A 12,821-nucleotide genomic window follows, 5' to 3' on the forward strand; every position below is an offset into this window, starting at 1 on the left:
TCGGCTGCTTACTAAGAAGCCATAAGGGATCCGAATTGGAGAGGGGCCATAGAAGAAGAATTGAGGGCTCTAAATAAAAACCAAACCTGGAAAATAATTAAACTACCAGCCGGGAAGAAGACTGTTGGGTGCACGTGGGGTTTCACAAGGAAATACAATTTGATGGCACAATCAACAAGTACAAGGACAGACTTATGGCCTTGACTATTAGGAGACCTTTGCCCCTGTCGCCAAACTAAATACAATCAGAATGCTTCTATCTCTAGCTGCAAATTTAGATTAGCCACTACACTAACTTGATGTGAAAAATACTTTTCTAAATAGAGATCTAGAAGAAGTATACATGGATGTTCCACAAGGCCTAGTAGAACATAATAGGCTAGGGAGAACATGTAGACTCTACAAATCACTCCATGGATTGAAACAATCTCCTAGAGCGTGGTTTGAAAGATTTACTAAAGCAATTAAAAATGTAGGGTTTTGCTAGTAAAGCTTGGGCCGTGGGCCTCAAAACCCTAACCCTAATTAGTGTTGTAGCCTAAAACCCTAATTAGGGTTAGTTATTGCAATTTAAGTTTCAGATGTAATCTAGGATTTAGGGATATTATTTTGTTTTATCATTCAAACTAGTATCTTTTTGATTTTCCCAGAATTTCGACCTATCCCTAAGATTTTGACCTTCTGCCCTCATCTATATGGAGCTATTGTAACCTATTTATATTCTACTACTTCATTCGAATAAAATCAATTCAGAACCATAAGAGTTCTTCATGGTATCAGAGCATCGTGATTAGATTTGGTATGGGCCTGCCTCATGAAGGCCAAATAAACCCTAATCTAGCGTCAACAAACCCTACTGGTTTGGCAGCAAATGTGAGCAGCAACCTTAGTGCATCTGAGACCCATCCTTCCTCTATTACCATTCATCGCCTCAATGGTGAGAATTACCTACAATAGGCGGCTAGTGTGCAGTTGTTTGCCATGGGAAGAGGCAGATATGGATACCTTATTGGAGCTGCAGAACAACCAACAACCACAGACGAAAAATATGCAAATTGGGAAGCTTAGAACTCAATGGTGCAAACATGGCTTATTAACTCTATGACTACAAAAATTGGTGCACACTTCTCCTTCTTTCCAACAACACGAGAAGTATGGGATGCAGCCAAAGATATGTTTGCTGCTGTTAAAAACAAGGTTGCCGTTATTGATATTGAATGATTTTTACATGATTTCAAGAAAGGCAACCTTTTAGTGACCTAATACTACACTGAATTGGTTATTAAATGGCAGCAACTTCATTCTTATGAGACACATGCTTGGAAGTGTGTTGGTTATGCTGCAATATATACAAAAATTAAAGAAGAAAAAAGGGTTTTCAAATTTCTTCTTGGATTAGATACATCCTTTGAAGAAGTTCGTGAGAGAATAATGGGACTTGAAGAATTGCCCTCTCTCCGTGAAGTCTTTTTCACTATGAGAAGTTAAGAAAGCAAAAAGAAATTGGTGAGCAGTGACAATTCAATGACACAAGCAAGCCGAGTGCCCTAATTTCCAAAGGCTCAACTCACAATGACAATAAGAAACAAAACAGATGGTGTGACTATTGCAAAAAGAAAGGTCACATAAGAGAGATTTGTTGAAAGTTGAATGGAAAACCTCCAAAGAGAGGAAAGCAAGAAGGCCGAGGATATGCAGGATCTATTGAAGGGAAAAGAGAATCAGAATTCACCAAAGAAGAACTAGATCTACTTAGAAGATTCCTAAAGAAACATGATTCTCAAGATAGTACAATTGAAGGTGGGTATATAGCCCACACAGGTAAAACAATACTAGCCCTTAAAGCTGAAGGGCATCATAAAAGTTGTGGATTGTAGATTCTGGAGCCACTGACTACATGACTAGAACTTCAGAATTATTGACAGATATCAGGCCCTGTCCTTTCAATATATTCGTAAAAATGGCAGATGGGAAAGCCTTGAAAGTCAAGGGACTAGGAACAGCATATATAACACCTAAAATTGTTTTGTATAATGCTTTCTATACCCCTGGTTTAAAATGCATCTTGTTATCTGTGAAAACTATAACTCATAGTCAGAAATGTGGTGTTTATTTCACATCTATTGAATGCATTTTTCAGGATCTGGAGGGAAGGAAAACGAGTGGCACTACTAAGATTCTAGAAGATCTCTACTGTTTAGAAGTGCAAGATGGTTCGCTGAAATCCTTTTTTTTTTCAAATGCTATGAAGTTTTCTTTACTACTAGATGTAAAAATAAAGAGGCACTGTTATGGCACTATAGACTAGGTCATCCTAGTTTTCATTACATGTCAAAGTTGTTCCCTCATCTTATGAATACAAGTGATTACTCTTTCATTTGTGATATTTGTCAATGTGCAAAAAAAAACCAAAGCAACCTACAAACCCCATTCCCATCAATTTTCAAAACCCTTTCATCTAATTCACAGTGACATTTGGGGACCTTCTCGAATTCCTTCCTTATCCCACATTAAATGATTTGTTACCTTTATTGATGATCACACTGGCCTCACATGGGTGTTCCTTATGAAAGAAAACTCTGATTTGCCTTCCATTTTTATCAAATTTCACAAGATGATTGAAACTCAGTTTCAGACCCAAATTTTAACTCTTGGCAGTGATAGTGGCCGAGAATATCTAAGCCAACACCTCCAAAATTACCTCCAAGACCATGGCATAATTCACCAAACCAACTGTGTTAATAACCCCCAATAGAATAGAACAGTAGAACACATAAACAAACACATTGTAAAAGTCACTCGAGCCCTTATGTTCACTCACCATGTTCCCAAACAATATCAGGGAGAAGCTATCCTCACAATCGTGCATCTCATAACTAGACTACCCTCCAAAACTCTCAATTTTTAAGACACCAATGGACCTTCTTACACAAACCTACCCAAACACTTTACTGGCCACCAATCTTCCTTTGAAAGATTTTGGATGCTTAGCCTATGTATATCACAAAGAAGGAGGCAAACTTGATCCTAACTCTACAGATTCACTCGAACTTGACCCAAGCCCTCCACATCTTGAAATCACAAGCCTCACTGACCCTGAATCTATTTCCACTCCAGATCCTAACCCAGAATCACCATCCCCTCTATCTGAACCTAGAATAGTGCCTAATGACGCCTTGCCAAACAATATAATGGAGGAATCTTAGACTGAAACAGAGCATACTCAAGAGGAAGAAGTCACTGAAAACAGTAGGGATCTTCATGAGTCACGGCAGGGTCAAGACTCAACCCAGTCTACAGTTCCTGATGATCTCGGTTGGCCAATTGCACCTAGAAAAGGGGTAAGACAATGTACCATGCATCCTATTAGTCATTTTGTTTCTTATGACAAGCTATCTACTTGTATGAAAAGTTTTGTCACTAAACTTAAAGAGGAGATAGTTCCTTCTCATTTTGATGATGCTATCAAAGATCCAAGGTGGAAAATTGCTACCCAGTCTACAGTTCCTGATGATCTCGGTTGGCCAATTGCACCTAGAAAAGGGGTAAGACAATGTACCATGCATCCTATTAGTCATTTTGTTTCTTATGACAAGCTATCTACTTGTATGAAAAGTTTTGTCACTAAACTTAAAGAGGAGATAGTTCCTTCTCATTTTGATGATGCTATCAAAGATCCAAGGTGGAAAATTACTATTGATGAAGAGCTCAAGGCTCTAGGAAAGAATGAGACATGGACTATAGTTCAAATACCACCTGGAAAGAAACATGTAGAATGTAAATGGGTCTTTACAATAAAACACAATTCAAAAGGATGTATAAACAAGTTCAAAGCCAGTCTTGTTGCAAAAGAATTCTCCCAAACTCAAGGTATTGATTACCAAGAAACATTTGCACCAGTGACAAAATTGAACACTATTTGAATAATATTATCCCTAGCTGCCAACCTTGATTGGTCATTACACCAGGTAGATGTGAAAAATGCATTTGTAAATGGAGATCTGGAAGTTTATATGAGGATCCCTGAAGGGCTAGCAAAATATGGAGATCTCAATAAGGCTTGCAGATTATATAAGTCTCTTTATGGTCTCAAACAATCCCCAAGAGCATGGTTTGAGAGATTTATAAAGGTGGTGAAGAGCTCAAGTTATATTCGATGCCAATCTAATCATATACTATTTGTCAAGCATTCAGGTATGAAAGTTGCCATTTTAATTGTATAAGCTGATGATATTGTGATAACTGGAGATGATTTTGGAGAAATTGAAAGGTTGAAAAAGACTCTAGCCACTACATTTGAGGTTAAAGACCTCGAACACCCAAGGTACTTCCATGGAATGGAAATTGTTAGATCAAAAGAAGGCATTTCTGTCTCACAAAGAAAGTACACACTTGATTTGCTCAAGGAAACAGGAATGCTTGGAGCTAAACCTTCACCAACTCCTATGGATTCGTCTGTTAACCTAGAATTCAAGAAGGATGGTGTGACAATTGATGCAGAAAGATACAAACAACTGGCGAAGCAAGAAACAAATCGTCTGTTAACCCAATGCAGATCATGAAAGAACACGTGTTGATAGAAGACCAACAGGGGCTACTTTACCTTTGTTTAGAGCAATCTTGTAACTTGGAGAAGCAAGAAACAAATCGTAGTCTCAAGAAGCAGCGCAGAAGCTGAACTAAGAGCCCTAGCTAACAGTGTTTGCGAAGGCATGTGGATTATCCAAGTGTTAAGAGAACTTAAGTCACTATTGATGAGCCTATTAAACTATGGTGTGACAGCATGTCGGCAATTCAGATGATTCACAACCTAGTTCATCATGACAGGAATAAACACGTGGACATTGATAGACACCTCATAAAGGAGAAGATTGAATCAAATATTATTGATCTTTCACACATAAAAAACTCATTTCAAGTAGTTGATGTTCTTACAAAGCCTTTGGAATGGCCCAAGTTTGAAAACTTCAGAGACAAGCTAGGCAAGTTGGATATCTACTTGCCAGCTTGAGGGGGAGTGTTAGTAAAGATGGGCCGTGGGCCTCAAAACCCTAACCCTCATTAGTGTTGCCACCTAAAACCCTAATTAGGGTTAGTTATTGCAATTTAAGTTTCAGATGTAATCTAGGATTTCGGGATATTATTCTGTTTTATCATTCAAACTAGTATGTTTTTTATTTTCCTAGGATTTCAGCCTATCCCTAAGATTTCGACCTTTTACCCTCATCTAGATGGGGCTACTGTAACCTATTTATATTCTACTTGTGCAATTCGATGCTATTTTGTTCTTATTCGATATGAAAAACAGTGAGGTACATATATAGGCATGCGCCCTAACTAACCAAATCACTCAGGATACAGAACCAATGAAACAAATAAAATAAAATAAAATCTCCTAGAATCAGGGAACTTAAACTATTGCCGTCTATCTTCTATTTTCTTAAGTAAATAAAACCTAAACCTAATTAGGTTAATTTAGGCCAAGGCCCATATCGGCTCTAACACTCCCCCTCAAGCTGGTGAGTAAATATCCTTCGTTCCCAACTTGCTTTTGAGCTCATCAAACTAGGGCCTTGGTAATGCTTTGGTGAAGAAATCTGCTACTTGTCTGTGTGATGGAACATGCGAAAGATCAATTATTTTTGCATCCATCCTTTCTTTGATGAAGTGCTTGTCTATGTCCACATGTTTTGTCCTTTCATGATGAATAGGATTCCTGACCATCCCAATAGCTAACATACTATCGCATCTTGGCCTGATCGGATTGCTAGGCACAAGTTGTAGCTCCTTCAACACTCTGAGTAGCCATAGCCCTTCACATACTCCGTGAGCAAGTGCACGAAGTTCTGACTCACTACTCCTAGATACCACCGATTGTTTCTTGCTTCTTCAAGTTACAAGATTTCCCCAAACCATAGTGCAGTAGCCTGAAGTTGATCTTCAATTAAGGAGAAAACCTCCATAGTCTGCATCGATATATGCATTATTTATTTCCAACTCACCACACTCTGCATCTGTATCACTTGTTTCTGTGTTGTTATGCCTGCTATCCAAATTAGAATTTGAGTTTTCAAGGAGTTCTGGTGGTGGTTCTGGTATTGGTTGAGATGGAAATGGTGAGGCTGTTAAAACAGGGGTAGTACAAGTAGGAGTGGTTGATATAGTATCTTTGGGTTGAAGAAACTCCTATTCCTCACTACTCTCCCCCTAAATGGGTGTTTTTGGATGATAACTTTGGTTTTCATCAAAAGTTACATTCATGGTCACAAAATATTTCTTTAAGGGCGGGAAATAACACTTGTAGCCTTTTTGGGTGGATGAGTATCCAAGAAAAATACACTTGAAGGGTCTAAGGTCTAGGTTACCTCCATTATCATTGTGAACATAAGCAATGCACCCAAAAATTTTAGGTGGAATCTGAGTGTGAAGGTAGGAATTTGCATAGGTTTTAGCTAGGGTTTGGAGAGGGGTATCAAAATTTAGTGTTTTGGAAGGAAGACGGTTTATTAAATGCGCAGCAGTGAGTATGGCTTGCCCCTAGTAGTATTTTGGAACACTGTGTCAGTATTACGGATCTAGTTACCTCAAGAAGGTGACGGTTTTTCCTTTCCGCTGTGCCATTTTGATGTGGGGAATTCACACAGCTCGTTTGATGAACAATCCCATGTTGTTTGAGGTAGGTTTGTAGATATGTTCCCATATATTCTCTCCCATTATCACTCCGAAGGATTTGAATAGAGGAATGGAACTGATTTGAGATCAGTTTGTGAAAATTTATTAATTTTTCAGGTAACTCAGATTTATCTTTCATTAGAAACACCCAAGCTAAGCATGTGTAATCATCAATGAACGTGACAAACCATTTAGCATGTGTTAGAGAGGGAGTTCGAGTGGGACCCCAAATGTCACTGTGAATGAAAGAAGAAGGTTAAGTGAATTGATGAGAGTGGGGTGTGTAGACACCTTTAGTATGCTTAAACGATTGGCAAACTTCACAGGATAGAGATGAAAAATTTTTATTCAAAGAATCAGGTAACAATCTGGACATATACTTTGGGCTAAGATGTCCTAACTTATAATGCCATAATAACACTTCTTTATCAGTAAGAACAGATGGAAGAGATTTTCCAGTAGCAAAACTGGAAGCACTTGGTTGAGTCCACAATTGTTGAGCATCCACACAGTACAATCCCTCTAGCATCCTAGCTTTGCCAATCATCTTCTCTGACTCCAAGTCCTGAAACAAACATTGAGTAGCGAAAAAATCAACATGACAGTGTTGAAATATGGCAGCTTTGCTCACAGGTATCAAGCTACACTTTAAATCTGGTGCATATAGGACGGTTTTGAGAATTAAGCTTTCAAAGAGACATGCTTCACCAATACCATGAACCTTTAAAAATTTTCCATCTGCTACCTCTATAAACATTGGGAATGTGCACGGTTTTAAGTTTTGAATCAACTTTGGATTTCTGGTCATATGGTCTGTGGCGCCAGAGTCAACTATCCACATATTCTCATGATGAATGTTAGTTTTTAGAGCAAGAATGACATTATATGTGTAAGCTATATTACCGGAGGCAACTAGTTGTTCTTTAGTCTCATTTTTCTAGGATTCTTCGGAGACATTCAATTTCCTCAGTACTGAGTTTATTACCATAATCAGAGTCACCTTTAGCTGTGGTAGCCCGTGAGTCACCTTTCCCTTTGCCTCTGTTTGCTGGTTTCCCATGAAGCTTCCAGCATACCTCTTTGGTATGTCCTGATTTTTGACAATGATCACAACATCTATTATTTTTCCGCCCTTTTCCATCATTTGACTGGCCACCCTTAGTGTACATAACACTAGAGTCAGACTCCAGCTGTTGTGGTTGTATAGAGGTAGTAAGTTTTCGCCTGCTCTCTTCTTGCTTCACCATGAAGAATACTTCACGTAGGGAAGGAAGCTTTTCAAAGCTCATAATGCGTCCCCTGATCTCATCAAAAACAGGATTCAGACTTAGCAAGAACTTATAGATCCTTTTCTCCTCCTTGATTTTGGCGTAGAGTTGGGCGTCAGTAGAACAAGCCCATTCATACGTGTCATACATATCCAGTTGTTGCCATAATATTACCAGATTCGTCTAGAATTCTGTAACAGTTAGAGTGCCTTGTTTTAGTTTATCCAAGGCCGCCTCAATCTCCATGATCGCAGCATGATTATTGAGGGAGGCAAACATATCTCGTGCAGCCTCCCAAACTTTCTGTGCAGACTTGAACAGGGAGAAGCTTGCACTTATGTCTGTGGTCATTGAGTTTACAAGTCATGACTGGATCATTGAATCCTCTATTTCCCACTTTGCAAGCTTTGGGTCAGAGGACAGAGGTCGTTTCTCAGTGCCAGTGAGATAACCCAGCTTCCCTTTTCCAGTCACAAACAGACGAACACCCGCGGCCCATTGGAGATAATTCTGACCATTCAGCCGATGAATGGTGATTGACGAGGAGGTAGCATCGTTCGGCACTTGGTGGCCTGAACCCTGATCACTCGACGTTGCAGAGGTATTCAAGGCCGAGGAGTTCATGCCACCTTGACCGTCATTATCCAATCCGAATCCAAACTAGATCATGGTAGCTCTGATACCTTGTGCAATTCGATGCTATTTTGTTCTTATTCGATATGAAAGGAGTGAGGTACATATATAGGCATACGCCCTAACTGACCGAATCACTCAGGATACAAAATCAATGCAAAAAAAAATAAATAAATAAAATCTCCTAGAATCAGGGAACTTAAACTACTGCCATCTATCTTCTATTTTCTTAAGTAAATAAAACCTAAACCTAATTAGGTTAATTTGGGCCAAGGCCCATATCAGCACTAACACTACCACTTCATTCGAATAAAATCAATTCAAAACCATAAGAGTTCTTTAGGTTTTGTCCAATGCCAAGCAGACCACACACTTTCGATGAAGCATTCAACAGGTAAAATAGCTATCCTAATTGTATATGTTGATGATATCATTATGACTAGTGATGATGCAGATGAAATAACCAGATTTAAAAAGTCTCTAGAAAAGGAGTTTGAAGTTAAAGATGTTGAGGGTCTCAGATACTTCTTGGGTATGGAAGTGGCAAGGTCCCGTAATGGAAACTTTGTCTCTCAAAGGAAATATACCTTGGATCTATTGAAGGAAACAGGAATGCTAGGAGCCAAGCCTGCAAAATCTACAATGGCACCTATTGGCAAACTTGACAATAAAGAGGAAGATGAGAAAGATGGTAAAGCCACCATAAAGGATTGTAAAAGCAAGAAGAGAATCCAAAAAAGGACCCAATTCCTCTTGATGCTAAAAGGTACAAGAGACTAGCGGTAAAACTTCTGTATCTATCTCACACTTGCCTGACATAAGCTATGCAGTTGGTGTTGTTAGCAGATTCACCACTAAGCCGCTAGAGGAACACATGAATGCAGTATATAGGATCCTGCATTATTTAAAAATGACTCGAGGTCGAGGACTCTACTTTGCCAAGGGCAAATCACAAGAAATAATAGTATATACCAATATACCAATGCTGATCATGCTGGGTATCTTCCTGACAAGTGCACTATGGTGTATGGAAATCTAGTGACATGGAGAAGCAAGAAATAGACAGTTGTCTCTAGAAGTAGTGCAAAGGCTGAACTGGCTTGTGGATATTGAGGATGCTAAGAGAATTGAAACTTGCATTTAGTGCTCCTATAAGATTGAGGTATGATAGTATGTCTACTATTGCTATGGTAAGAAGCCCAGTTCACCATGAGCGAACAAAACATGTAGACATTGACAAACACTTCATCAAAGAAAAAAGGGATGCTGGAATAATAGAACTAGCACGTGCCATCACGTTGCCAGGTAGGAGACTTATTCACTAAAGCCCTAGCTTGATCACAGTTTGAAGAGCTCAGAAGCAAGCTAGGAATGATAGATATATATTCACCAACTTAAGGGAGAGAGTGTTGACGCTACTTGAGCCTTCGGCCTTCCTTATTCAGCAGCATTTAATCAGATTTAATTTCCTATCAATATCCTAGAATCATGGCAGATTTGATTTTGTTTTTGAACTTCGAATTTGCTGATTTTCCTTATTCTCCTCTAATTATGTAATTATGGACAGATCCTAGAATCTAGGATTATTTCTGTACGTATTGTACACTGTCATTCAAATAAATCAATCTTTTCCGGCATCAAATTATTCAGTTTATTTATAAAAACACAAATGTTTTAGAACTTCCTTTATGGTTTAAGGAAAAAATTAATCAGCATCGAAATATTAATGTTTTAGAACTTTCTTTATGGTCGAAGGAAAAATTTAATCAATATTGTCATAATATTCTAAGTGATTTACACTATTAATCTTCATTAACATATACATAGATATAATGGATGTTAAACCATATTATTCAAATCATTCTTGTACCAAAAAAAAAAAAAAAAGGAAAGAATTTTAATTATCTCATCAAGATAATCACCCATTCTAGTTCATTTGAACTCATCCATACAAATCCCATTACTGTGTTGTGGGATTGTGGCATCCAACATGACTAAAAGCAAGTGTGACTATGTTTCATAAATAATATGGAAATTAAATACAGGGAACCTCAACTATATCATCAAGAGATGATCATGCAATCAGATGGTAACAAACCACACATATTACACAGATTTGACATTTAAGATGTTAATTATAATACACTAAGAAGACCTAAAAGTTTGGTCTTTCACAGAATTATGCTTAGTTTACAGTCTCAGTTCCATATAAACACTAAACTTCTACAATAAAATAAAGGGGTGCCCGAATAGTCCCTATCAGTAAAACTACTTTTTTATAATTGTGTAAGGGTCAACTCCAGCTGTTATCAGATCTTGTTGCTTAGACCATAAAATATGATTGCAAATCATGTCAGTGGTACACCTGTGCTTCCACAAAGCAGTGAGTTCTCCAAGGACAAATGTACAGGAAGGAATAGAGAAGGAAGAACCTCTTTTTAGCACCACAGGATTGGGCCAAAGATGACCCGTATTGTTCAAGGATTGTGACTAGCGCAGGACCCTATACCTTTTATATATTCATATTTATATTGAGTATTACAGGGAAGTAATATTCTTTCCTACTTTTTGGTGGCATGCCTAAGGTCCTAGAGGAAGAGGCAATGGCACAACAAATAGGAATGCTCTAAGGGCCTTAGGTCCCCAGAGAAGGCTACTGACTAGCCCCTACTACCAAGAGATTTCCCTAAGAAGGGTTGACCACCCAGAGAGACTACTAGTTCATAAAGGAATTCAAAACCTTGTGCATAAGAATGCAAAGGCTTAGCCTCAACTCCTACTCCACATTGATCGAAACCCCATTGCATATAAAATTAGAAATCTCATTATAAATAACTTCAGAACGAGACAATGACCAACATTTTAACCTTAATTTAAAGGAAGGAAAAGAATGCACAAGTATTGCAGCCAACAAACTTGCTATCATTTACATGCATAGTAACATTTTGCAAGACACATATTGGTGGCTCGAAATAAAATCAACAACTATTCATGGACCATGGATTGATGGTATTTACAGGATATATGACACAATGTCTTAGGAACAGTGATACAATAAAGGGTCTCTAAATAATCTAAACAATGTTGTGGAACAGTCCCACAGATTTCTTCAAGAAATACAAACCATTGAAAACTTCCGAAGTAATGCATTTTAGCTCTCAATAGAATATGGGTGAAAATTGAAAAGTTCAAAATAAGCATAAAGATCCACTAATTAGCAGGACAATTCCCAAAACCCTGCAATAATGCCGAAAGCAGTTTCGCTCACAGCCTTTACCGTGAAATAAAGTATTTCCACAATTCTACTAAGATAGACAAAGATACTTCACACATTACCTCGAATAAATTGGGCTCCCCAGGAGCTAACGTCTCAGTATTACTTCCTTCGTTCGTCATCTCGCGAACATCCTGATCGACCAAAGCAAAAGCAAGGTAAGAAAGCACACAAGTTGACTATGAAATAAATCAATTGCCCATGGCAGTTTTCACAAATTCCAACAAACCCTAATTAGCACACAACAGAGAACAAAGGTTCTAACCTCCGAAAGCTCAGAGAAGGGAAGGTAACAACTACAACGATGCCAAATCGACGGATCAGATGCACATCGGACGAGACAGAAAATCAAAATTTTGGAACAGAGAAAATTTAGGAAAACAACAAAAATTAAAATCAAATAGCAAGATATTTAGGAATGATTAACAGGGTAGCAGACAGAAATTGAAAAAGCTACAGGGCAATGATTTTGCAATAAACTGCTATGAGGATTTTTGAGGGTTCGGTAAAATAATTTTTCTGTTCGGTTTGTGAGCCAAAAAAGAAAGAAAAAGACGAAAGGCGCTGAAGGGTCTGAACAACGGTGAGGCCGGTAAGACTCGTCTTCGGCAGTAGAGCCGTAGAGGAAGATAATTATTTTATTGTTCATGCAAATTGGGTATTTGATAATGATAATATATATGCATGTCTTATCATGATAAAATCTATTTTATTTATGGTCATATATTGACAGTGATGATTTCCACCAAAAAAAAAAAACAGACAGATTTCTCGTGGGGAACATATAAAAATAGAGAGAACTCGCGATATTAAAAATAAAATTGGAAATTATGATGAGGATTAAGGTTTTTTATTATGACTGATTTTAGGCCTAGTCATCCCGTCTTGTCCCGAGACCATTCCCACCCTATAGGGGTTGAGACGAGACAAGACGTGCCCTTTTTTTTTTTTTTACAAGTCGATGTAATTTGGGC

The 12,821-nt window shown here is 38.1% G+C and overlaps 1 protein-coding gene across 1 annotated transcript; it reads right to left on the minus strand.

Annotated features, from left to right (window-relative positions):
* Positions 1-3,498: 3,498 nt before the first annotated feature.
* On the minus strand, positions 3,499-12,496 carry LOC114734739 (uncharacterized). Its single transcript, XM_028922415.1, has 4 exons — positions 12,264-12,496; positions 12,113-12,143; positions 11,910-11,981; positions 3,499-3,534 (listed from the first exon to the last, which is right to left on the minus strand). Exons 1-4 carry the CDS (start codon positions 12,494-12,496, stop codon positions 3,499-3,501), a joined length of 372 nt encoding a protein of 123 aa, XP_028778248.1.
* Positions 12,497-12,821: the final 325 nt, after the last annotated feature.

The sequence above is a fragment of the Neltuma alba genome, unplaced genomic scaffold (genome assembly GCF_004799145.2).
Source record: "Neltuma alba isolate B1F8T4 unplaced genomic scaffold, ASM479914v2 tig00000431_pilon, whole genome shotgun sequence".
NCBI lineage: Eukaryota > Viridiplantae > Streptophyta > Magnoliopsida > Fabales > Fabaceae > Neltuma > Neltuma alba.